Source organism: Balaenoptera acutorostrata, chromosome 1 (assembly GCF_949987535.1).
Source record: "Balaenoptera acutorostrata chromosome 1, mBalAcu1.1, whole genome shotgun sequence".
NCBI lineage: Eukaryota > Metazoa > Chordata > Mammalia > Artiodactyla > Balaenopteridae > Balaenoptera > Balaenoptera acutorostrata.
This window is the reverse complement of record NC_080064.1, coordinates 4,896,194-4,923,722: the sequence shown is the minus strand read 5'-3', so window position 1 is coordinate 4,923,722 and position 27,529 is coordinate 4,896,194. Positions and strand designations below refer to the sequence as shown.

General features: G+C 44.1%; 1 protein-coding gene and 1 pseudogene across 1 annotated transcript in view; one reads left to right on the top strand and one right to left on the bottom strand.

Moving 5' to 3' along the window:
* The window catches only part of DNAJC11 (DnaJ heat shock protein family (Hsp40) member C11), a 66,724-nt gene that overhangs the window by 24,721 nt on the left and 14,474 nt on the right, over positions 1-27,529 (top strand). Inside the window, exons 2-4 of the mRNA XM_007166192.2 lie at positions 139-268; positions 2,292-2,365; positions 11,395-11,496. Of these exons, the coding sequence (XP_007166254.1) occupies positions 139-268; positions 2,292-2,365; positions 11,395-11,496 (306 nt within the window). The remainder of the gene's footprint in view (positions 1-138; positions 269-2,291; positions 2,366-11,394; positions 11,497-27,529) is intronic.
* On the bottom strand, positions 6,021-6,648 carry LOC103019328 (protein tyrosine phosphatase type IVA 1-like; annotated as a pseudogene).

Here is a 27,529-nt window from a genome sequence, read left to right as displayed (position 1 = left end):
ATAACTTCATTATGTCCTATATGTAGAGAGCAAACATGTTGGAAAGTGGCTGACAGCTTCCCATTTCAAGGCTGTTTCTGACAATGATAATATTTAAGTAGCATTGATTGTTCTCTAATTGGATTTTTCCTTCTGTAGGCCACTTCCGAAGAGCTGAAAGCGGCCTACCGCAGGCTGTGTATGCTTTACCATCCTGACAAGCACAGAGACCCGGAGCTCAAATTGCAGGCGGAGCGACTGTTTAACCTTGTTCACCAGGCTTATGAAGGTCAGTGCGGGGCTTGGCTCTATAGAAACACCCTGGTAGCAGACACTCAATTTTTAAGAGGCTTGATTTGTAGAGGATAGAAAAAGAGAGTCCTTAGAGGTGTATAAAAGAGGTGGTTAGTTTAGTGCTTTTTACTGACAGGGACCTTTGAAAGAGTAGTATTTTGCTTTGGAAATCAATACGTGTCCAGTAAGTAGAAAATGAGGCTGCAGGTGAAGTAATAGCCCAGTGTCTGAATTGCAAGGGAATACTCCAGCTTTAAATCATTTACTAGTTTTCTTCTAAAGGGAACTCTTAGAGGTAAAAGGCTGATCACTACAGACAAGCTCTCTTTGTTCTCTTTTTTTTGTGAGAAGATACAAAGAACATTTTTTCCATCTGAAAGTGATTTTATTGGTTCTGTAGCATTCAGTTAAAGAAAGGTACTAACAAAAGGAAGAAAATGGTGTTAAGAAGCCTAACAGGAAATGAAATCAAGTAATTCAGATTTTTATATTTATATCTTATATATTTCAGAAAAAGTTTTGTAATATATTTGTTTATGAAATATTAAAATCACTAATAGGTACAGTTTCTGTTTGAGATGATGAAAAAGTTCTAGAAATAGATTGTGGTGATGGTTACACAACATTGCGAATTTATTTAACACCACTGAATTGTACACTTAAACATGGTTAAAATGATCAATTTTATGTTGTGTGTATTATACCACTATTTTTAAAATTAAAATTAAAAAAATATGAAATCACTCTTAGGATCTATGCCAAGTAAAGTAAGTTATTCATTCCAGAGCCATTTGGTGATTTGCTCCTTAATTAGGTAGACCGAAAATTAGATTTTCTTTACAAAATAAAGACTTCTCATTGTGGACATAAAGGCATATTGCTGTATTCACTATAATTTTACCAGAAAGTTAGATTTCAATGAACAGTAAAACTGAGACTGTGGCACATATGTGTGTACAGTCAGCTTGTGTCTTCACCAAATGTAACTTTTCAGGCTACTTATCTGGTCTGAATAAAGCTTGACCAAAAACTCGTTCCTTTTATTGTATTTGGTTGTCTGAATTACCCACATACTGGATTGTATTGTTTTGGAGATTTGGGGAAGAGTTAACAGAAAAACCCTACCAGTGCTTGTGAAAATGCTGCAGCAGCAGACCTGGCCCCAGTGTTTGGCCTAAAGGGAGACTGAGATGATGAATAAATAATTCCCTATTAAATCCTAGAGATCAGCTCAAGAAGTTTGGCTCCCAAGTTTTCCGGTGGTCCGCATTTCTTTCTTCCTCATTAGATTTGAATATTGATAGAGTCATTTACATCATTTTTAATTAGACCTAAAAATATATGGGAAATCTCAGGCGGGGAAAGATTCAAAGGTCTTGAACAGAAGTTGGCCCAGCAGAGGAGGGAGGTAACGACTGTTTGCTGTACGGATGTTCAGGTTCGGTTTGGAGGTCCTTTGAACAGCTCTCGCCCTCACTGAACAGTCTTTTTCTGATGTACTTTAGGTGACATGGCCGACACCATAGTGAGGGGTGTTTGTGTCTTTTAAAAATGATTTACAAATAAAGAAGAGAGGCACCCAAAAACAAACAAACAAACCCCTACATAATAATGTCAGATTTTTCTGGTCAGAGCCTGTCCCTAGTTTTACATTAGGCTCTGTTAGAAACTGGGATTCACTCTCTTAAGCCAAGGTACTTTATAGACTGGCGGAAACTCACTAGGTGCTTTTTAAAAACAACTGTCCTTTAGAGATGCAGGGTCAGGGCACCTCACAACGAAGAGTAGCTTGGACTCGAAAAATCCGATGTTTCTCAGTTGTAGCCACCTTTAAACATGTCCTCGCTTGGATCTGGGGAACAATTAGGAGGAAAGACACATCGGGAATGAGGGGTCTCTGGGAAGATTGTGGCTGGAAAGAGAAGAACAAAAAGAGGTGGCCTTGCCTGGTGGTATTGTGGTCAGGACTGAAAGGTGAATTTTGTGCTTTGTGAACATGTTTGGTGTTTAACTTGCAGTGCTCAGTGACCCCCAAACCAGGGCCATCTACGATATCTATGGCAAGAGAGGACTGGAAATGGAAGGATGGGAGGTAAGAGAAACTTTGTGTCTCGTGTCCCAGGAACATCACTCAACAGCTACAGAACAACAGCCCCCAAATCCCGCAACCTGCAGTGATGCCTTTGAGAATATGTGAAGACATCAGAGTCCTCTTCTCGCCTTTATATTTTGGTTTAAGGAATTGGGCTCTACACTTGGCTTTGCCACTTTGTAACTCTGTGAACTTGGGACAGTTAGTCATCCAACTTGTCCTCCGTTTCCTAACCCATCAGGTGAATAGGAAGAGGGATGGACTAGACCAGTAATTTTTAACCCAGGGGAGGGAGCAGGCCGGTCAGGGGGTGATGGTAGATGGTTTCTGCAAGGGCACAGTTCCTACACGTACCCTCCTTCCACACGTATACTTCCTTCCCCCCTCCACGGCCCTGAGCCCCTCTTTCCACCCGAGGTTACAACTGAATTTAGGAAGTGTTTGTTGGCGCTGTGTTGTGCATGTGAACAAAATGGAAGCACGGAAAAGTTGAGAACTACTGGACTAAATTGTCTATAATGACCCTTCCAACTCTAATGGGCTGTACTATTAGAATGTTGTAAATATAGTGAGTAAAACAAAATAAATAGCAGGTATCTATGAAATAGGTTACCTGGACAGCCATACCATGTGGGACCTATCACTAAAATTCAGAAGGTTCTGTTTTCTGTCACTCTGCCACTGAGTAGTCTTAGAGCCTTGGGCAAGTCGTTTGACTGCTTTGTACTTCCGTGTTATGACCTAAAAAATAATGATTTGCGGGTCAAGTAGAAGAATTAATATGAAAATTTGTTGTAAAACTCTGTATTGCTGTAAGTACATATAGGTGTTATTACTTAATTTCATTACAGAAACTTGGTTCTGATGCCCAAGAAATTCTGGTAGGCTGTTAACGTTAAATTAACTATCATTGAGTTATTTTTTCATCGTCATGTAAGCTTTCCCTTGAAGTTCTTTTGGTATTTGCTCTCGCGCATGCATGACTGTCTATTCTAATTTTAGGATGAAAACTTTCTAAAGGCCTTTGGATACGGACTGGGACAGAAGTGAAATGGGGTTCTGTTGCCGTTTCCACCACTGCTTGATATTGGTGGCTTATGGGCCATTTCCAACCTATAGCCATGTTTTGGTTGCCCACAGAGTGAATTGTAGTTGCTGACATTTGAAACTTAGGAGGCTTTGCAGGAAAATCCTGTCTCTTATCCTCTCTGGAAAAATCAGAAGACCTGGTAACACTGTGTCTAAATTCCCCTCTGAGGCAACAGTCACCCAGGTCTGAGGAGCCCCTGCCGTTGGACTGGACCGTGCTGCCCAGTTTGCCCCAGCCCCTGCCGCTCCCTCCACCCGTCCGCACACCCCACCTGGCTCCCAGCGGGCATTTGGCTTCTGGCCTTTGGCTCAGTGGAAATAGAAGTGCATCACGTCACATTAGTTCATGGTAGCAAAGTGTTGGGTCTAGTGGCTTAGAATTTTTTTCATCAAAAAAGGAAAATAGAATCCTGTTGCATTTACTAAGTTTCTCCTCATGCCCCAGGTTAAAGCTCCCTTGTGTTTTGAAGCCGTGGGTTGGTTACAGTTTTTCACGGCAGCAGTCAGGGCCACTGAAATGCTGTAGGCCTCTCTTATGTATCCCCTCTTCAGAGTCTAGGTTTTTCATTCCCAGCAGCATTATTCCCACTCAGTGGAGCAGCGGGGTAACGTCTTCCTGGCAGAATATCGCATGGTTTCCTATCACCAAACCAAATTATCTCCCCATTAGAAACAGAGAAAAACCATACACACTGTCGTGATTATAAAAGTATGCAGGCAGTCATAGGCGGTGACTGGATAAGCTTTTATATTCATACTTTTTAGTAGATGACTTTAAGGGAATCAAGTTCTCATCGATCAGAATTGGCTTTTTTTTTTTTTTTTTTTTGCCTCAATACTGAGCCTTCACTGATGATAAAAATGCCTTGAGGCTTCCCTGGTGGCGCAGTGGTTGAGAGTCTGCCTGCCAGTGCAGGGGACACGGGTTCGAGCCCTGGTCTGGGAAGATCCCACATGCCGCGGAGCAACTGGGCCCGTGAGCCACAACTACTGAGCCTGCGCGTCTGGAGCCTGTGCTCCGCAACAAGAGAGGCCGCGGCAGTGAGAGGCCCGCGCACCGCAATGAAGAGTGGCCCCCGCTCGCCACAACTAGAGAAAGCCCTCGCACAGAAACGAACACCCAACACAGCCAAAAATAAATTAATTTAAAAAAAAAATGGGGGCTTCCCTGGTGGCGCAGTGGTTGAGAATCTGCCTGCCAATGCAGGGGACACGGGTTCGAGCCCTGGTCCGGGAGGATCCCGCATGCCGCGGAGCAGCTGGGCCCGTGAGCCACAATTACTGAGCCTGCGCGTCTGGAGCCTGTGCTCCGCAGCAGGAGAGGCCGCGATAGTGAGAGGCCCGCGCACCGCGATGAAGAGTGGCCCCCGCTCGCCGCAACTAGAGAAAGCCCTCGCACAGAAACGAAGACCCAACACAGCCAAAAACTAACTAAATAAATAAATTTAAAAAAAAAAATGTCTTGAAGGAAAACTACAGGAAGGTACCTCCTCAGATACTTACTGAGAAGGGATGTATGGGTGCCTAACGTGTAATAGGAGAACTGAGCCCACTGTGAAGGAAAAGTCTCCCTGAACTCGAGCACTTTGTGGAGGTGGCATCGCCGTTCCCTTGAGGAATTCTGCAGCTGGTGGCTTTTTCAGTATGAGGGTTCTCTCGTTTCAGTCACAGCCTCCACCCCAGGGAGGAAGCTGTGTTCCCTTCACGCTATTGCTAGTATTTTTAGACTATTAAACTTTTCCACTTGCTGACCGGTGTCCATCTGCCACGTGTCCGTCAGTCTAAACCCACGGGTAGTCAGGGAGGGATGGAGGACACGGGTGAAGCCCGTAGTGTTTGGGACGCCTTTAATCCAAAAATGCCAAAGCAGCCACAGACGTGGCGGTCACTCCTGTCCCAGCTCTGGCATCATCCCCTTCTGCTGCTGGAAGCTGGGGATGAAATTGAGCGTTTACAGGTTGCATCAAATGTTGACCCTGTTTTCAGGCACTAGGTAGGTTTTTAGTCTTTGTCTATTCTCTTTTTTTTAACCTTCAAGAGACTTCCTCATGCTCTGGCAGGATTCCAAAGGAATGAGATGCAACCGTTCCCAGCTCGTAACACCAGCCTTTTGATTTCTTAAAGTCGCAGTGTTTGTGCGGATACCCATGTTTCAAATGAAGTTGGCCTCTTCAGAATGGCAAAAATCCAGCTTTGAGCGGTGAATGTTCAGACAGTATTGAGTCTGGTAACAGCTGGCAAGTGGAGTGGAAACCATACAAGTCGGAGGGGGCTTGCAGACGTCAGATTACATTTAGAGGAGCAGCCTTTGGCCCGGATCATCCACACTTTAGTTTTTGTCTGCAGTCCTTTACCTTTATCCATATCTCACTTTTCCCTGCCTCTTTGACATCATTCTTTTTTTTTTTCCAGGAAAGGTCAATTGGTACAAGTGATAAGCCCATTTTAAATGCTGAACAGCAAGAATCCTTTGCTAAGTGTCCAAGTAGGTTGATCATAACCCAAACATAGAGGTTGCAATTCTGCCAGCTTTGTGGCCTGGTAAAACTGCTTTTCAACACTCCTATGGAAGCTTCATCAGACTTTACCAAGCCAACGTGCTGGCTAACATGTACGACAAATTCCGTCCTGTCTAGGTTCCACTTCCAAGCAATGGCATCAGGCACCCCAGTTTTATTGAATGCGACAGTTGTTTCTATGACCATTGGAGTCTTTAAAGTGCAGCCGCATTTTAGGACAATACTTCTCCAAATACAAAAGCTTGCTGTTAAAAGCTCCACGCTGCTTTTGTCTTATGAACTGTACTGCATCTTCATATTTCATTCCACCTTCAATTAACACTAGGGCGACAAGCACTGGAGCTCTCCCAAGGCCTGCAACACAATGAACAGCAATTGCAACAACCAGGGTCTTCACAAAACTTAATTTTCACAAGACTTAACCAATCATCAACAATCTGGTTAGATGGTGGTACGCCATCATCAGAAGGCCAATCAAGACCATGGATGCGTTCTTTCTCCACAAGAGTAGTGTCATAAGTTGCTTCACATACTCTTACTATTGTGGTAACTCCATACTTCTTAAGTTCCTCTATAAGTTTGTTTAAGGTCGCATTAGTTGGATTGTGTGTAATAAGAAATCTCATGTTCTCGTTAAGTGATTTCCACAGGAGCTGGGCGGTTCATTCGATCCATGTTAATTTAGTTAAAAAACATTCAATAGGGTTATGAAAGAATTTTAAAAATTGAATACCGAAATGGTGCAAAGAAACTGAGTCTACTTCAGTACACTCCACTTGAAATTCTCAGTGGTTTTGAATATGAAGTTGGGAGTAATGGGAAATGAAATGACCCTCCTAACAAGAAGCAGCAATTCTTCAATCCAGTAATACTGAGGCAATAGAAAGGAAGTGCACTGAGGTTTGCCCTGTCTAGGTCAGAACTCTTGTAAAAAATGCTCTGTGGATTTCAATTCAACACCTCTGTGTCCAGGTTCACCACTCTTATGGGGGCTTCTTGGTGGAGTAGTAATGAAGTTATACAGTTCACCACTTGTCTGCATAGAGGTTGTGCTGTGCCTGGCAGTAATCTCCACTGCCCTTCAGAAACGCCATAAATGTGTGACCAAGAACACCACAGAACTGAGGAATGTATCTACTCATTGAGGATTGTGGCCTGATCATACAGCCGGTCCCGAGGCGGCAGTGACACGGGCAGCGGTGGCAGGGCAGGGGCGGCGGCTTCACGGGCCGCAGCAGAGGAACCAGACTCTATCTACCTGACATCATTCTTAGAGTGTCTAGGAAAGTCAGCCTGCATTAAGAGCTGTAATATGGTCAAGGTCATGAAAACGAAGACAGAAACTCCCACAGATGGGAGGAGACTAACAAGACATGTGACTAAATACAATCCTGGGTCCTGGATCAGATCCTAGGGCATAACAGCGACGTTCGTGGAAAGACTCGTGAAATCCCAGAAGTCTGGGTTTAGTTAGTAGTAATGTACTAATCTTGGTTTCCTAGATTTGACAGATGTTTGTTCCATGGTTCTGTTAGACATTAACATTTGGGGGAGGCTCGGTGAAGGGTAGACGAGAACTTTCTGTACTATCTTTGTAACTTCTCTAAAGTTCTAAATAATTTTCTAAAATTATTCCAAAATAAAAAGTTGACTCACTAGAATCATAGAATTTTCAAACCAGACAGCACCTCAGGAATTGTGTAGTTTTAATCCCCCTCATTTATAGGAGGAAACTGAAGCTTAGAGAGTGAAGTGATTCACCTGAGGTCTCCCAGGAGGTTCAGGTGGTGTCGGAGAGCCTAGGTCTCTGTCCTCTTCCCACTGTGCCACCTGCTTTTACAGGTCTCTCTACAGAGACCTCATCTACAGAGTAAGTCATCCTAACTAGCACAGGGTAGACCTAGTTGGTAAATGATCAAGGTGCACAGTACAGGTATATGGATACATGGGCAGCATATGATACACACTGTTGACGAAAAACATTGAAATTGTCTATGGTCAACTAATCTATGACAAAGGAGGCAAGGATATACAATGGAGAAAAGACGGTCTCTTCAATAAGTGGTGCTGGGAAAACTGGACAGCTACATGTAAAAGAATGAAATTAAAACACTCCCTAACACCATACACAAAAATAAACTCAAAGTGGGTTAGAGACCTAAATGTAAGACGGGGCACTATAAAACTCTTAGAGGAAAACATAGGAAGAACACTCTTTGACATAAATCACAGCAAGATATTTTTTGATCCATCTCCTAGACTAATGGAAATAAAAACAAGAATAAACAAATGGGACCTCATGAAACTTAAAAGGTTTTGCACAGCAAAGGAAACCATAAACAAGACGAAAAGACAACCCTCAGAATGGGAGAAAATATTTGCAAACGAATCAACGGGCAAAGGATTAATGTCCAAAATATATTTGCAAACGAATCAACGGGCCAAGGATTAATGTCCAAAATATATAAACAGCTCATGCTCAATATTAAAAAAACAAACAACCCAATCCAAAAATGGGCAGAAGACCTAAATAGACATTTCTCCAAAGAAGACATACAGATGGCCAAGAGGCACATGAAAAGCTGCTCAACATCACTAATTGTTAGAGAAATGCAAATCAAGACTACTATGAGATATCACCTCACACCGGTTAGAATGGGCATCATCAGAAAATCTACAAACAACAAATGCTGGAGAGGGTGTGGAGAAAAGGGAACCCTCTTGCACTGTTGGTGGGAATGTAAATTGATACAGCCACTATGGAGAACAGTATGGAGGTTCCTTAAAAAACTAAAAATAGAATTACCATATGACCCAGCAATCCCACTACTGGGCATATACCCAGAGAAAACCATAATTCAAAAAGACACATGCACCCCAGTGTTCATTGCAGCACTATTTACAATAGCCAGGTCATGGAAGCAACCTAAATGGCCATCGACAGATGAATGGATAAAGAAGATCTGGTACATATATACAATGGAATATTACTCAGCCATAAAAAGGAACGAAATTGGGTCATTTGTAGAGACATGGATGAATCTAGAGACTGTCATACAGAGTGAAGTAAGTCAGAAAGAGAAAAACAAATACCGTATATTAACGCATATATGTGGAACCTAGAAAATGGTCCAGATGAACCAGTTTGCAGAGCAGAAATTGAGACACAGAAGTAGAGAAAAAAACATATGGACACCAAAGGGGGAAAGTGGCAGGGGGGTGGGGGTGGTGGTGTGATGAATTGGGAGATTGGGATTGACATACATACACTGATGTGTATAAAATGGATAACTAATAAGAACCTGCTGTATAAATAAATAAATAAAATTAAATTTAAAAAAAAAGAAAATGTCTAGTACTTTCCAACCGTAATGCAGTTTTGGGGTGCAGATGTCTTAGGGTTACCGAAGGGGGAAAAAGTGACTTGCAGCTGGCTTAGCTTTCTTCCATTCTCCACCATTCTTACACGTACCCTGTGTAAAGAAAGTATAAATAGTAAAGGCTGTCAGGGCCTGTGGGAGCTAGAATGAGATGCCTGGCCAAGTTCTTCATGGCTTCAGAGGGGCCAGCCATTTTGACTTTGCAGTTAGCTCTGATTATGTACCAGCTGTTTGCAGAACTTCTGTAAAATACGACTGGAAATGGGATGACTTAACACCTTTGGAATATTTGCCTCTTCATCTGTCACAGAGCGTGGCAGAGAGAAAGTCATTTGCAAAGGTTCAACAGCTAGAATTCCTGAAAGCAAATCTTGTTCTGCTCTGGGCCCCATGGAGGAAGCACCCCATCAGTCCAAGATGGGGTAACTTTGGGGAAGCGAAAACACCGTAAATAGGTGCACACGGGGACTTCCCTGGTGGTCCAGTGGTTAGGACTCTGCGCTTCCACTGCCGGGGGCCCGGGTTCGATCCCTGGTGTGGGAACTAAGATCCCGCAAGCTGCGCGGAGCAGCCAAAAAAAAAAAAAGATGCACACAGCTCAGTATTTTTAAGAACTAGCAGAGTGAGCGTGCCACATTGGTTAAATATAACCGAGAATGTTTTTGTGAGGTCACAGAGCAATCATTGTCGTGCCATTTGGACTTTCAGTTTGTTCTTGGATTATTTTAACAGTGTTTTTATTTTAAAACTTCCATTAAAAGAAACACCTCCCCCTTTTTGGTAATTAGCAATTTATATGGGAGAGGAGAAAATGTTTTTGTTATTTTTTTCTGCGTACTTTGCTGAAAGTGACAGTGAACAGATTTCTCAGTTTTTTTGGATAGGCCAGTTCTTGTATTTATTTTTCTGTAATGCTGAATAATAAAATCAAGTTGCACAAAACCCCATTTACTGTAATATATATACATACATACATATGCATAGGTTTTTAGGAAGACATAAAAAATTAAATGTTAGCCTGTGAGGAGGAGGAGTGTGGGTGAGGGGGCATTGTACTTTTTGCTTCATATCTTTCTGTACTATTTTTTTGCTATAAGCATGCATTTTTTTGAATAATTTTTAAAACTTCTGATTTCCAAGATAGCTTTTTCTCACCTCACCTACCTTTGTAGGTGTTCTCTGAGCAGCCTCTTAGGACTCCCCGGTATTTCTCCCACTAATACAGGGTCAGTGCTGTGTGGTCTTTTCCCCCGTCATGCATCCAGTGACTTTGGTCATGTTTGTCCTGCTCCCACTCTCTGTGTTTCTCACAGGCCGTAGCGTTCGGGGCCCTTGGAAATGACGTGGTCTGCTTTCCTCTCTCACGGGCATGGTACCCGAGGCCCCCGTGGCCCTTCCCTGCCTGTTTGAAATCTCAACTGGGCTGTCTTGCTTTCGTGATGAGCTCAGAAAGGCTGATGTGGGATGCCTTACCTCCTCACAGATCTGACATCCCTGTGCATCCCCGAGGGCTAGCGTGGTCTGCCGATTGGTACCTGAGTATTGGAAGAGTCCCCTGATTCTAAAACACCCAGACCTCATGGCTTAAGGTCCCTTGGTCCAGGATGCTCAAGGGGCACCTCTGGTGGTGGCCCCAGCACACGAGGGAGACGTGCCTGTGGATGACCTCGCCTCCATCTTGACACTTTTCAGCATGTGTTACCTGGGGCTCATTAGGAAATCTAAACTGTGACACTTAAGGTGATGTTTTCTTTGTAAGATTCCTGCAGCCTTGGAGATAAGTGACTAAAATGAAGACAATAATGCTTCAGTCTCTGGAGAGCTGAGGGAAAGCACAACCTTGGGACTGAGCGGGTGTGACGGTGAACCTGGCTTCACCAGGGACCGGGCCGTCGGAAGGGAAAATCCCCACGGTCTCACTGGCGGCTCTTAACCATCCTGGGGGAAAGGAACGGCGGGACACGGTTAATGACACCGGCTCTTGTGTGTTTTCCTCGCTTTCTGGGTCCTTTGCTGACTGTCCTCCCGATTCTGCCTGCAGGTTGTGGAAAGGAGGAGGACACCAGCCGAAATCAGAGAAGAGTTTGAGCGGCTGCAGAGAGAAAGGGAAGAGAGGCGGCTGCAGCAGCGAACCAACCCCAAGGTGAGCTGGGCCAGTTCTGGAGGGAAGGGTTGCGAGGCGCGATTCCCAGACGGCAGATCTAAAATAATTAGTGCTGGTGGCCTTTTATCGTAATAACGTACAGAATCGGGTGGAACAGCATTTTGCTTACTGTGTCTCAAGAGTAGGATCTGCCTGGAAAGCTATCAGCAGAGCTGCTGGTGATGAGCCGGAGTGAAGGCGACACCAATCCCCCAGTTTTCCTGGAAGCCAGGAGACTTCCTGAGCAGAAACGCAGGCTAGCTGTCTGAGACCTTTCCCTGTAATCCTGCTGCCCAAGCCCTTGACACGTGAAAATCAGGCAGAGGTCCGTGTCAGGAAAGGACAGCCACCTACCCACGCATTGAGGCAACAGGATTCCTTGCAGACCAGTTACGAGACAGAGAGCCAGAGAACGCAGAGGGCTGGGGGTGTTTCGAGACGCCGTGAAGTGAGGGGCGTGCTTCCATCACCCCAGGACGACGGTGCCGTGAATGGCAGTCACCTGGCTGTTTCCGCAGCCACAGGGTGACCACCTTTAACCATCAGTCAAGTCCCCGATGAAGTCGGAGTCGTGTACCCCAGGGACACACCTGAGTCTGAAAGTTACTTTTCAGTCCTGTATGATCTCCTTTTCCTTGGATGTGTTGGGAGGCAAATTGTTCTGCGTGCGTGCCACAGTCCTGTGGCAAAAGGAGAGCTCGGTCGGTTTGAGGTGCCGGTCACGCTGAAGGGCTAACTGAACGTGGCTCGGTGTTCCTCTTCAGCTGTGCTTTATGAGGGGCTCAGCAGCCAGACTCTGTCACTGTGGCCGGGGTAGCCCGGCAGGCAGCCTGAAAATCTTCTGAAGAAAAAGAACAAATGCTAGCTTACAACTGGGAAGCATGATGTTAGGAGCTTCTGATCAAATACGTTCTAGAAAATGGATTTTTCTAAGACCCCTACAGCATTTAAAGGTCCAGATACTCAGAAGACTCCCATCTCTTTGAATCCTGCATTTCAAAGTATACTTGTAAGCGCCAACGCCTCTCCTTCCCTCCTGCCGTCCCCTTTAGCAGAGGACAGCTTCAGGAATGTAGTTAACTTTGGGTCAGTGGAGGTAGAGACTTGAAACACCCGTTGAACCAAGTCAGGGGGTGTGAGATGCTGAGAGAGCTGAAAATCTCCGAGGTGCCCTGAACTGTGCTAACGGGTTCCCTTCTCGGGTATCCCAGCCAGCGCACTGGAGGAGGTCTGCGTAAAGGTCAGCCTTGGCATGTGGAGCTCAGGGTCGGGGAGCTGGGGTGGGAGCCTGGCAGGGGCAGGCTGATGCTTGCTGTCTATGATTTGCTGGCTGAAGTTTTGCTGCATTCAGAACAGTGAGGGGGAAAGACAACATCACAGTAGCCTGAGCCTCTGTGTCCCGTGATAAAATTGGCCATCTGGGTGTGTGCGGTGATTGCTTACTGGGACTGTATAGAAATGTGTCTCCAGGCCATGTTTCTGTGAAATGAGGGAGCACAGCTGTGACCATTTCACACATGCCTGCAAGGTATTGTACGATTCCCAATACTTTGCTACTTCCAGAAAGTGCTGCCAAAGAAATAAGACATTTTCTAACCAGAAATACTGAGTGAAAACCAGATGCCGGCTCTGTGGCATTTTGAGGAGAGGTTTTGAGCTGGATCTTTTATTCCATTTCTGAGTGTTTTTGCTTTGCAAGATGAGCAGAAAGATTTAGAATGTTCTCATCCTAAGACGAAAGGGGTGATCTCTTTTAAGAAGACCACAGGGAGGACTTCCCTGGTGGCGCAGTGGTTAAGAATCCACCTGCCAATGCAGCAGACACGGGTTCGAGCCCTGGTCCGGGAAGATCCCACATGCCGCGGAGCAACGAAGCCCGTGCGCCACAACTACTGAGCCTGTGCTCTAGAGCCCACAAGCCACAACTACTGAGCCCACGTGCCTAGAGCCCATGGTGTGCAACAAGAGAAGCCGCCGCAATCAGAAGCCCGCGCACCGCAACGAAGAGTAGCCCCCACTCGCCACAACTAGAGAAAGCCCGTGTGCAACAACAAAGACCCAACGCAGCCAAAAATAAATAAATAAATAACTTAATTAATTTTAAAAAAGAAGAAGAAGGAGAAGACCACAGGGAGAAGGACACCTTTGATGACCTTGGGGCTTGGTATGGCCTGTTACCCAGACCTGCACTGAGGATCACAGCTTGTAGGGGATGGACCGACTGGGACAGTACCATTCATGGTACTGCCGTCTGAAACTTGCACGGGTACTTTTCCATTTTCACCAGTAAGAGTTCATTGGGCAGGAGTTTTCCAGGGGAGTATGTACCAAGAACAGACAAAAGGGTCAAGTGGGGAAACCTGTAGGTTGGAAATACTGGCTCTGACACAGCGATACAGGACGCAGAGCTCGCCCTTTGACCTGTGTGCAGTTTTTTCATTTGGAAAATGAGGATACGTCCCCTGACCGCCACGCCAAGTTGTTAAATGATTGAAAAAATATGAAATAGATGTTAATTTATTAGAGAAAGACAAGCCTGCTATGTAAGTGCAAAGTGGTACGTGTACCAAGGTGAGGTTAAGAACTAAATTTTGCTTCAGTGTCTCATTCGGCACCGTGTGGGAAACACTTGGCTTGGTCGGGTAGTTCATTGCCCCCGGTGGCTGGCTGGGTTTGGGTGGGGTCTGTCACTTGGGTTCTGGAAATGGCCCTCTGCTGATACCCTCCACCTGCTCCTGTGGCTGAGGCCCAGTGGCTTCAGTGTGGCCAGTCACGTGTGAGCCTCGGCTTGCGCGAAGGTGCCCTGGACGGCACTGCAGGGCCGGAAGGAGCGAGTGCCGTGCCCAGCTCCGGCATGCATCCCCTTTCCCTCCCCACCCTCCGGCCAACAGGGCACGCGGGCTCCACGTATGCTGGGGGCAGCGCGGGAGAACCTTGCACTTGGCATCAAGAGCTCTGGCTTCGGATTCCACCCCCATCCCCAGCTCTGCACCCCGGGTCCAGCCATTTCTCCAGTCGTAGCTCAGTTTCTCCCTGTGTGAAATGAGAGGTTTGCCATGAGGCCCAGTGCTTGGGGTCAAATCCTCAAACCCCAGAGTCCTTAGCTTAATTGCTTCTGTTTTCTGTCTTTAGGGCCATGTGGGAGTAAATTCCTCTGTCTGTATTTCCTGCTGGAAAACACCAAGCTCAGGTTGCTGGGGTCCTGGGGCCTCCAGGGCCCTGCACATTGAGCCAGCATGGGGGTGAGGGGAGTTTATGACCAGACAGACGATGGGGTTCGTCTGCATCTCGAGGGCTGTGTGTGACTGGAGTCTTGACTGGACCCCCCTGGCCTTCCTCCCTCCGTCTTGAAGATCCCTATTTTACTTGCATAATCCACCTCCATTTCTTGCCTTTTAGAGACTTAAGATCATACGATAGGCTTGTTCTGTGCCATGTTCACATCATATTGATGACTGTCACTCCTTTCTTTTGTTAATACCCATAAATCTTCTCTCTGTGGACAGCAGCCAGTTTGGGAGTCGGACTTTTCACTGCCTTCCTAATGAGCTTGTCCAGACCCCATAGGAAGCAGGGCATTAAGTCAAGGATTGTTTAAGGGGCTTCATTGTCTGACTCTGAGAGTATCAACTCCTTTCTTTTGGATGCTGTTACATAAGAGTTTCGTGGAGATTGTAACAGTATTCCCTGGACCATTCATTTTCCTTTCTCCTTCTGCTATTACAGAGGTTGACATAAACTCCCTGGTAAGACCTTCTTTCTGGTTTTAGAAAGGCCATCTTATCAGTGGTTCCTATAATAGCTGAAAAACAAAATTTAGCTTTATCAGGAAAAAAAATGTTAAATAATGTATCAAGGAAGACATGTAACCATAATCCCAAAAAGATGTAAAGATGTATGAGTACAGGGTTTCCCTGGTGGTACAGTGGTTAAGAATCCACCTGCCAATGCAGGGGACACAGGTTCAAGCCCTGGTCCGGGAAGATCCCACATGCTGCGGAGCACCTAAGCCCGTGCGCCACAACTACTGAACCTGCGCTCTAGAGCCCGAGAGCCACAACTACTGAAGCCCACGTGCCTAGAGCCCGTGCTCCGCAACAAGAGAAGCCACCGCGATGAGAAGCCCGCGCACCGCAATGAAGAGTAGCCCCTGCTCGCCGCAACTAGAGAACTCCCGTGCGCAGCAACAAAGACCCAACGCAGCCATAAATAAATAGAAAGATAGATAGATAGGTAAATTTATTTTAAAAAAAAAAAAGATGTATGAGTACATTACTCAGTTATTTTTAAAGGATTTTTTACAAGGTTTGTTTTGGTTGCCATGGCTAATGATCATAGCCGTCGGAATGAACCCGTGGTTACAGCTTCAGTCTGTTCCGTGGAGGTGATTCTGATGTCATAAACTGAATCGGCTGGGCTGACAGGATAATTGTGCAGAAGAAAAGTTGTTTGAACCCATATGTTTGTCGTGCTCAGTGGCAGAAAGGGGCTGCTGTTGAAATTGAAGAAGTTGGACGTCGTCCCTTAAGGAGGAGGGACCAAGTCTGGGAAAGCGCTGAGCTAGAAAGCAGGTCTTTGGAGGAGAGGAGGGAGGTGGCCGACTGTGACGAGGCGTAGAGGAAGCTACTTGAGTGGGTCGCAGCTGCACCTGCATCCTGCCAGCGTGACGACTTACATAAGCAGGGTGTCAGGGTAAAGTCCATGGGGCAGAGGTCTGGGGCAGAGGGAGTGGCTGGGACCGAATCGCTCTTAGAAGCCCTGGTAAATTTGAGTTTGCTTCTCCATGACAGTGGAGGGTACAGGCTCCAATTTCCATCTCAGACAAAATGGTCCCGTGGAGACAGTCTCACAAGAGCCACCACAGGTTCATCGGCTATAAAACGGGCAAATTTCACATCGCCTCTTACCGTGATAGCCTCTTCTGGTGGAATTTTCAGTTAGTAAATAGTTACTATCGAGACTGCATTTGACAGAAATTTCTCACATTATCCTTGTGGCCAGATAAAGAAATATAAACACAAAAATATTCAGAATGAACTACCATATGACCCAGCAATCCCACTACTGGGCATATACCCTGAGAAAACCATAATTCAAAAAGAGTCATGTACCAAAATGTTCATTGCAGCTCTATTTACAATAGCCAGGACATGGAATCAACCGAAGTGTCCATCGACAGATGAATGGATAAAGAAGATGTGGCACATATATACAATGGAATATTACTCAGCCATAAAAAGGAACGAAATTGAGTTATCTGTAGTGAGGTGGATGGACCTAGAGACTGTCATACAGAGTGAAGCAAATCAGAAAGAGAAAAACAAATATCATATAGTAACGCATATATGTGGAATCTAGAAGAATGGTACAGATGAACCTATTTGCAAAGCAGAAATAGAGGCATAGACATAGAGAACAAACATACGGACATCAAGGGGGGATAGGGAGGGATGGGATGAATTGGGAGATTGGGATTGACATATATACACTGTTGATACTATGTATAAAATAGATAACTAATGAGAACCGACTGTATAGCACAGGGAACTCTCCTCGATGCTCTGTGGTGACCTAAATGGGAAGGAAATCCAAAAAGGAAGGGAGATACGTATACCTAGAGCTGATTCACTTTGCTGTGCAGCAGAAACTAACACAACATTGTAAAGCAACTATACTCCAGTAAAAACTTTTTTTTAATTAAAATAAATAAATAAAAATATTCAGGATGGAACATAGCTGGCCGAATGAACAACTGATTCTACTCGAAGAGGGTTGATTAAGGTATCGTTTCCAACCTGGTGACAAGCTTCTCATTGTGGGAGAAAGGCTCTAACTTGACACGCTCAGAACTTCTGGGAGTGATGTCAGTGAGGATGTGTGTGTCACATTCACAGGTGACCCAAGGTGGAAGGACAAAGCCAAGATTCTAAAAGATCCCAGTAAACTAGAATGGAAGGGATAAGTGTGCTGGCTGAGAGAAGGGGAGACAGGGAAATGATGGTCTTTAATTGACTCCCTGGCTTAAGATCAGCAACAAGGAACAGAACCGACAGCAGGAAGATGATTTGGGCTTGGTATAAGGAACATTGAACAAGGCAGCCTGCTGGGGATTAATGGAAACTGCACTCTTATCCACACAGTGTGGCAGCGGGCTGGGTGGGGTATATAATGAAGATAAAAATATTGGGTTGAAAAAAATATATATATATTGGGTTGGCCAAAAAGTTCATTTGGTGTTCTGTAAGGTGGCTCTAGTAGTGCTTAGTTGTCTTTAACTTCATTGAAAACAATTTTGTTAGATTGTATTGTGATAGCTGTCCTATCAGCATGCATTTTTTTAAAAACTTATCAAAATTGATGAATTTTTATGGAGCCATTTTAATATTGAAAAGCAACATTTTCAGCATATTATGCTTTATTATTTCAAGAAAGGTAAAAACGCAACTGAAACGCAAAAAAAAAGATTTGTGCAGTGTATGGAGAAGGTGCTGTGACTGATCAAATGTGCCAGAAGTGGTTTGCGAAGTTTTGTGCTGGAGATTTCTCTCTGGACGATGCTCCACGGTCGCTAGACCAGTTGAAGTTGATAGCGATGAAATCGAGACATTAATTGAGAAGAATCAACGTTATGCCGCGTGAGAAATAGCCGACATACTCAAGACATCCAAGTCAAGCGCTGAAAGTCATTGGCACCAGCTTGGTTATGTTAATCGCTTTGATGTTTGGGTTCCACGTAAGTTAAGCGAAAAAAACCTTGATTGTATTTCTGCATGTGATTCTCTACTAAAACGTAACGAAAACATTGCATTTTTAAAACAAATTGTGACAGGCGGTGAAAAGTGGATACTGTACAATAATGTGGAACAGAAGAGATCGTGGGGCAAGCGAAATGAACCGCCACCAACCACACCAAAGGCTGGTCTTCATCCAAAGAAGGTGATGTTGTGTATATGGTGGGATTGCAAGGGAGTCCTCTATTATGAGCTCCTTCTGGAAAACAAAACGATTAATTCTGACAAGGACTGCTCCCAGTTCAACCAACTGAAAGCAGCACTTGACAAAAAGCATCTGGAATTAGTCAACAGAAAATGCATAATCTTCCATCGGGATAATGCAAGACTGCATGTTTCTTTGATGACCAGGCAGAAGAGCTTGGCTGGGAAGTTCCGATTTCTCTGTCATATTCGCCAGACATTGCACCTTCGGATTTCCATTTATTTTCGGATTTCCATTTATTTTGGTCTTTATAAAATTCTCTTAGTGGAAAAAATTTTCAATTCCCTAGAAGACTGTAAAAGGCACCTGGAACACTTCTTTGCTCAAAAAGATTAAAAGTTTTGGGAAGATGGATTATGAAGTTGCCTGAAAAATGGCAGAAGGTAGTGGAACAGAACAGTGAATACATTGTTCACTAAAGTTCTTGGTGAAAATGAAAAATGTGTCTTATTTTTACTTAAAAACCGAAGGAACTTTTTGGCCAACCCAGTAAGTTATCCAGGCTGTTCACAGAGCCGGTGTGGGAGTGGATCCCCGGCCGGCAGGTAGTGCTCCGGTCTCGGTGTGAGTTCCTTTGGGTCAGGAGTGGCTGAGCCTTTGATGCTGATGCCGTCTGATGGCCTCTGGGAAAGGGCTGGGCCCCATCTCTCCCAACTCCAGGCCCAGCCTGTGGGCGATGGTGTCATTTGGTTATGTTGGGCCCTCCTGATCAAGGAACATCTGAGACTTATGGGCACAAGAGGTCTTATTAGGTTTTTTGGGGCTTTTTTAAAATAATTTCTTACATTTTTTTAAAACTTTTTTTTTTTTTTTTTTTTTTTTGCTGCGTTGGGTCTTCGTTGGTGCATGCGGGCTTTCTCCAGTTGCGGCAGTTGGGGGCTACTCTTCGTTGAGATGTGCGGGCTTCTCATTGCGGTGGCTTCTCTTGTTGCAGAGCACAGGCTCTAGGCGCTCAGGCTTCAGTAGTTGTGGCACGCGAGCTTAGTTGCTCCGCGGCATGTAGGATCTTCCCGGACCAGGGGTCAAACCCGTGTCCCCTGCATTGGCAGGCGGATTCTTAACCACTGCGCCACTAGGGAAGTCCTTTACTAGTTTTTAAATATGCCTATCAGACCTTTTTGAGATATTCATCATTTTTAAGTAGCCCCTAGTTTCGAAGTCTAAAGTGTGGCAGTTTTTTTTTCGTGTGTGTGTGTGTGTATCTAAATAATATGTGTAAGTAGTTTAGAAAGTCAGATAGTTACTAGGCTTATTTTTTTTTTAAATGTTGCCCCCCCACCTTGTGGACTCCTGACTCCTTTTCCCCACTCCTCCCTTCTGAGCTCTTTTCTCTGACATTTCCTACTACTTCTAAGTTGCATATTTACTCTGTTCTCTGTTTTTTTCAGTTTTAGTAATTATCTATTGACCTCCTGCCAGAAAACATAAGGATATAATTCCCCCAGACAACACATCTTTTTCAGTTCATCCAATGTAATTATAATACTTTAGGGTTAAATGAATATTCACTGTACGAATACTCAGTTGAACCTGATAGTATACTATGATTACCTGACTTCTCTTAATACGCTTTTTACTCCGTGGTGTTAGTAGTTGTCCAATTTGATTCCTTTGATTAGTTTCCTATAAATCTGTCAGACACCTTGTGTGTTCTGTCTCTCTCCTTTTGGTCCTGGTAGCATCCCTCTGGAGCTCTCCTCCATCATCCCCCATCCCAGTCCAGACTAGACTCTGCTTTCTAGGCCTGCTGTCCGGCTGTGACCTCAGGACTTTCCTCGCCAACTTCCTAGGACTGCCTTTGTGTTCATTCATTCAACAAATTGGCCTTGAGTGCCGGCCGAGAGAGGCACCGTTAGACACTCGGCAAAGCAGCCCCTTCCCTCGTGGAGTTTGGATTCCCTCCAACCCTTTCCTTGGTTGGCTCCCACACCTTCCCCTTTTTGGTTTATCTCTTTGTAGAGGAAACACATTCTCCAGTTGCTCCTTTACACAAGATGCCTAAAAGTCAATTTTCTTTTCCGTTTCATTCCCATTCAAGTGTCTTTTAAAAGAAAAGATAATTTATATATAATTGTATGTATGTATGTAATTATATATACATACATACATAGAAGAGATATGTGTAATATTATGAACTATAACATAGTAATAAACACCTAGTACCCACTGCCTGACCCAAAAACAAGAATATTGCCCATAACTTGCATTCATTTCCACATTTCTCTCCTTTTCCATCTCCCTGCCAGAAGGAAACACGATCCGAAAGGATCCAATATGTGAATAAAAGGAATGTATCAATAGAAAGAAAGAAAGGGAGAATGAATATAAAAGAAATAATATGAGAAATTTCCCAGAACTGAACGACTCAACTTTCCAGGTGGGAAGGGTCCATTCCACTCCCAGCACAAGCAAGAAACTCACACGGTCCCCATTCTGTTGCTTTTTAAATTTTGTTACAAATTGGATGTATGCTTAAGCAATATAGTGTTTCATTTTTATTGTTTTTGAGCTTTGTAAAAATGGTACCATGCTATAGGTATTCTTTTGGGACTTGCTTTCTCCGCACCACTCATACTCTTCCAAAATTCTGTATGTTTCATGAAGCTGTGGCTCACTTATTTTCATTGCTGGGTACCACGGCTCATCTGTTCTCCTGCTGGTGGATATTTCGATTGTTTACAGGTTTTTGCTGTTAGGAATGTTGCTGCTGTGAACATTCCTGTGCATGTTTCCTGGTGCACATGTGCAAGGCTGTCTCTTGAGTGTGTGTGTGTGTATGTGTTTGCACATATGCACGTACACCCATATACCGCACACACCTAGATATGAAATTTATGGGTCATAATATATGCAGATGTTGCCATATTATTTCCCAGAGGTAAAACATTGACTTTGCATAACTCAAAATCAACTTTATACTTGATGCTAAGTACTATAAAGCATATATCTTTATACTCTGTGATATATATGTGTGTGTAGATAGATACACTTGTAAAGTGTATGTATCTGTAACTTAATACTTGGTTATTCCTCTATATTTAATAATAGGTATTGCTTATTTTTGTCTATTTAGGCCTAAAAATTGGCAGTTTTATATAATTTGACTGGATATTAAATTCCAGTTTGGAAATCATTTTTCCTCCGAGGCCTCAGAAGACCTTGTTCCAAGGCTTCTAGCTTACAGGGTTGCTGTTGAGAAGACTAGTTCTAATCCCTGATTCTTGTGTTCTTTTCCCCCTTTGATAACCCTTAGGGTCTTTCTCTCTGGGTTTTCACAACGGAGAATCTTGGGGTGACTTTCTCCCACCTGGGAAATGGAGTGGTCTTCAGTTCGGAGACATTTTCTAGTATTTTTTTTCCCCTCCTTTCTCTCTTTTCAGATTCCTTTTATTCACATATTGGACCCTTTGGACTAATAATTTCATCTTCTTTTTTCTCCCTCTCCATTTTGCATATTTTTCATTTAGTTCTACTTTTTTGGAGATTTTTTTTCCTAGATTATTTTCCAACCTTTCTATTTAAAGAATATAGAAAATTTTAAAATTTTTCTATAATGTTTTTAATTTCTTAGACTTTCTTATTCTCAGATTTGTTGTTTTTTTCATGGGAAGTAACGGGGTAGGAATTTGGCATTTGAAGATCCCCCAGGTTCAAATCCTGTCTCTGACACTTATCACCTGTGACCTTGCGCAAGAGACTGCACCTCTGTGCTCCTCAGTTTCTTCATCTGAAATGGAGAAAATAGTGCCTCCTCACTGTTGATAAGAAGATTAAATGGAAGAGTTCCTGGCACATAGTAAGCATTCATAAATGTTTTTTATTATCAATGCACTATCTCTTATTTTTCTAAGGATATTACCTACAGATTTCTTGCCATTTTCTTTGGCATTTGTATTCTGTGCTTCTTTCTGGTTCTTTCTGATCTTTACTTGGTTTCAGACTTTTGTGTTGGAGGTTTTCCTCAAATGTCTGGTAATCCTTGGCTGTCTGCCATGAAGAGCGAGGCGGTGAGGCTGAGCAGACACTGCATGTACTTGGCCGGGCTCGTCCCCGATGGGCTTAACTCTGGGGTGTTCGGGTGGAGCACTGCACACACACACACACCCCACCCAACCCCGCCAAAGGTTCGTGTCCAAAGGCTTCCTCTCGTTAGCAGATGATTTTCCTCTTGAGAAGAAGCCTCCAGTCTCCTGCCTGGCGGCCAGCAGTCTCATAGCTGAGTGGGGTAGGAGGTTGAGGAGGGGGCCATTCAGCGTGTAGTCCATCTCAGCCTATTTCCAGTACGGGCCCCACTCCCCCACTGCTGTGCCTGGAATGCCTTCGTGTGACTTCTCCAAAGAACAAGCCTCTGGCACTTGGCTCCTTGGGCGAGTGGGCAGGGGTCCACATTTCTACGACTCGTGAGGTGCGTGGTCCCTCCAGCTCCTGACCAGCAACACTTAGGTTTCAGTTTTCTCTGCAGAATCGTTACCATCTCTTCATCCTTTTCCAGTTTCTAAAAATTGGTGAACACCTCTTATCTGTCACCTTTAGTTATCCTGTTCTTTTTGTCTTTGGCTTTGTCATTCCTTTATTGTTATTTTGGGAGGGAGGAGGGTTTCAGGAGGACACTGAGATAAAAGTGTATGTGTTTTGTTTTTTTGTTTTTTTTTTCACACACACACACACACACACACACTGTATTTTATTTTTACAAGAGATAAATAGACTGACATCAAGCATTGTACATGGATGACCACAACAAAAGCAACAATGATTGCAATTACCAAACATGAAACACACTCATACTATGTCATAATATTGACATTCAGTCCAGTAATCCTCCACTGTAGCAGCTCCAAAAAGTGTATGTGTTTTTAATCCCATTGGTTTAACCCATCCAAATGTATTTATTGGCGATAATTGCGTTAGAAAAGACTGTTATTTTTCCATAATCATGAATGAGATAGAGGAACAAAAACTCTGTCAGCTGCAGCTTCTCCATTTAAAAAAATGATCTGGTAGCCAGAGGTTGGGGAAAGGGGGAGGAGGGGAGGGAGGAGGAGGTGGGTGCAGTTACAAAAGGGCAACCAGAGGGATCCTTGTGGCAATGGAAGTGTTCTGTATCTTGACTGTAGTGCTGGATACATGAACCCACATAGGTGATTAAGTGGTATAGAATTAAATATACAACCACAAATGAAAAAATAAAAATAAATAAAACTGAGGCGCTCCGAATAAGGTTGGTGGGCTGTATCAATGTGACTATCCGATTTGTGATAGTTTGCTGTAGTTTTGCAAGTTTTACCACTGTGGAAGGCAGTACTCGGCGTCTCTTATTACTATTTCTTACAACTGCATGTGAATCTACAATGATCTAAATAAAATATTCAGTTATAAAAAAAGACCCCAAAGCTAGTAAGTTAACTCAGCTACATCACAATGTGTTCACCTGCTAAAAATTCAGATTCTCAGGCTCTGCCTCAGAGCAAATAAATAGGAGTCTATCAGTCTGCCACCTGGGAATCTGTATTTATACAAGTCCCCACCCCAGAATTTCAGATGCGTGGCTGAATTTGAGAAGTACTGCAGTAGTCTGCAAATGAGAGAACAAACAGGTATCTTTTTTACAGTATTTTGTTAACAGTTAAAGAAAAAAAGGGTTGACTTATGAATGGAGTATTTGGTAGTCCAGGAAGATGGTGATCCAGTGGGGTTGTAGTTTACAGGTTAGAATGGGTGCTTACAAGTAGCATTCTGCTACTTCCCCTTGTGTTTAGCTCCTTAAACCTTTGAATCTTATCAGTTTGTGATTTTCATTGAGTAGCTCAAAACTTGAGGAACTAAGTAAATAGATTCTTGTGACAACCTGTGTTATACTCGAATGACTGTGACTTGATTGAAGATAGTAGGAAACTGTGGGGAAACTGTGGAGTGTGTTCCCCGTGGAGTCTGTTAGCTCTGCTGATTGGTGGGAGGAGTGACTGTCCCATGCTGTAGATTGAATCTTTGAGCTCCAAAAAAAGTCTCAAAGGTCTCAGTTGAAAATCTGCAGCTGCTGGCTATGCCACTGACAGTTTTTCATCCTTGTATGGAAAGGGCTATATGGAGCTAAATGATATGAAACTCAAATTTCAGTGTCCATAAATAAAGTTTTATTGGAACACAGCAAAGCTTATTCATTTACAGATTACCTATGGCTGTTTTGCACTACAGCAGCAGAGTTGAGCAGTTTCCACAGCAGTTGCCCACAAAGCCTTAAGTACTGCCTGGCTCTTTACAGAAAAAGTTCGACTACCCTGCTCTAGAAAAATAAGGTGAAATGTGCTTGTAGCAGGGGAAAAAAATAAACAAAATGCTTTAAAAGTTTTGTGGCTTGCACTTAATAGCAAAGACTACCTAAAAGTATTTTCCTTTATAAACTTTTTATTTGAAAAAATGTGATTTAGTAACGATTTAATAATAAAAGGATATAAACTTGCATATATTGAGCTAGAAGCTGTTAGAAAAAAATCTAACCCATTAATTTATCCAGAGTTAGAGTTTATCTTTTCTCCTTTTTCTTTTTCTCGATCCTTTTTGATCCTCTGTTAAAATTCAGATCCAACTCTCATTCCTCTCTAAGTCATGACATCTCATTGTATGAAAAGCATATTATGTTGAAAGTGAAAATGAATTGTAAGTTGCAGCCAAACCCCTGTTTGGCTCATAGAGAAGAAGTCTATCTAGTTCTGGTGCTGTGACCAGTCCATTTTCAACAGGTCGTTTCCTGGAAGTGGAAGAAGAGCAGATAGCAGGCATCTGAACCACTCTCTGAAATAGTAAAAGGTGACCAGTCCCTCTCTGGGGTGGCTCTTCAGGTGTGGCTGGCGCTTGAGCCTTACATTCTCTGGGTCATTTTCTTTCTTTTTTTGGGGGGGGGAGGTGTCATTTTCCATAGACTTGGATCAACACCAAAGGCCACTGAGTCACAAAAGTCACTGGCTCATTGAAGTTTTCCACTGTTTTGGCCTTGTTTAAAGAAACAACAAAATAGTTGAGAAAGTGATGCCTTCAGCACTATTTTTAAACTTCAAAAGTCTACTCTACCCTCTGGTGAATCCATTGATTGTCAGTATGGAGTTAACACAAATGTTTATCATTTCAAAGGTTTTCTTTGGGAAAGGGAAGAAAACCATATTTAACATTATTCTGGAAGTTTTAGCCAATACAATTAGACAAATAACAAGAGAGAGAAAAACATTGAAAGGGTTTTCATTGTTTGCCTATGGTATCATTGCCTGTCTTTAAAGAACCAACTGAAAACTGTCGGGGCTTGTGAGTTGAATGAGGTGGCTGATGACGAAACCCACATACGTAAGTCAGTGGCTCGTGATACTGCTGCCATCGTGACCCTGCCTCCCTCCTCACCCCAGCACAGAGCCAGGGGGAGCCTGCAGGTCAGACCCGGTGGCTCTGCTCTGCTCTCTGAGGGCTTATGTCACTCATGGTCAGCCAGCATCCTGACGGTGACCTGTAGGCGGGGTGACCATGTCATTCAACATCCAAATCAGGACATTTTTGAGAGTGAAAAGGGGTGTTCAGAAGAAAGTAGCAGAAGCGGAATCATTATTTTTGGCATACACTTACATACTTTAATCGGTTTATATCCTTCTCTGATATTTTGTGTTCTGGTTACGTGCTGCTGCATGACGAACCTCTCCAAAGCTTAGCGGCTTGCGAGAACGATTTTTCTCCTCGCTCCTGTGGAGTGACTGGACTCGGCGGATGGTTCTTGCCTGGGGTCTCCCCATGCAGCCCAGTGGTAGCTGGGTCATGTTGAAGATGGCATCTACACGCCTGTGCCTCTCCTACACTGCAGCTGTGGTGGCCAAGGGTGGCCTGCCGTCTCTCCCAGGCGGCCTCTACCCCGGTTACCTTGACTCCCAGCCTGGCAGTCTCAGGGTAGTTGGGTTGTTTCACAGTAGCTAGCTTCCCCCGGGGCCTAGACGAAGCTGCAAGGTTCCTTGTGACCTAGCCTTGGAGTCTGCGCCATCCCATCCCCTGCATCCTCTTGGGCAAAAGCAAGTCCTGGGTCACTGCAAATCGAGGAGGGGGCTCTGTGCAGGGCTGCAATCCCAGCAGGCATGCCTTTGTGGGAGGCCTTCCTGGGATTCTCGAGTCCACGCTGTGTCACCGCTGTTTTTCTTTTTTTTTTTAAATAAATTTATTTATTTTATTTATTTATTTTTGGCTATGTTGGGTCTTCGCTGCTGCACACAGGCTTTCTCTAGTTGCAGTGCGCGGGCTTCTCATTGCAGAGCACAGGCTCTAGGCGCGCGGGCTTCAGTAGTTGTGGCTCGTGGGCTCTAGAGTGCAGGCTCGGTAGTTGTGGCACACGGGCTTAGTTGCTCCGCGGCATGTGGGATCTTCCCGGCGCAGGGCTCGAACCCATGTCCCCTGCATTGGCAGGCAGATTCTTAACCACTGCGCCACCAGGGAAGTCCCCCACCGCTGTTTTTCTGAAGAATGTCCTTTCAATGTCTCTGTTTTTTATTCCTTCATAACATTGCCTACCATATTCATACAAGGAGCAAATTTATTTAGTAAATTTGAAATTTTGGCATATTTGATTCTTCTCTATATACTGTAGTATTCTTTTTTTTTTTGTCTTTCTTTGACTTATTTCACTTAGCATCTTTTTTTTAATTGAGACATAATTAATTTACAATATTATATGAGTTTCAGGTGTACAACTTAATGATTCAAAATTTTTATAGACTCTGCTCTATTTATAGTTAGTATAACTTCCCATGCTTCACGCATGTCACAGGCCCAGGCACTGGCCACCTGCCTAACGTGCCAAACGGACAGCAGCCTCTGATAGTTCTCCCGCCGCCAGGCGCGGCTGGGAGGAGTGGGCTGCGTCCGGCCACCGTCTCAGCGAGCACCTGCGCGCAGTCCTGGAGCGGGAAGTGCTGCTCACGCCACCCGGAAGGAGACGGAGCAGAGTGATGGGTTAGCCTTGTCACCTCCTGAAGTCTCCCTGTACCCCACGCACCTAGCTGAGACGGTGGCC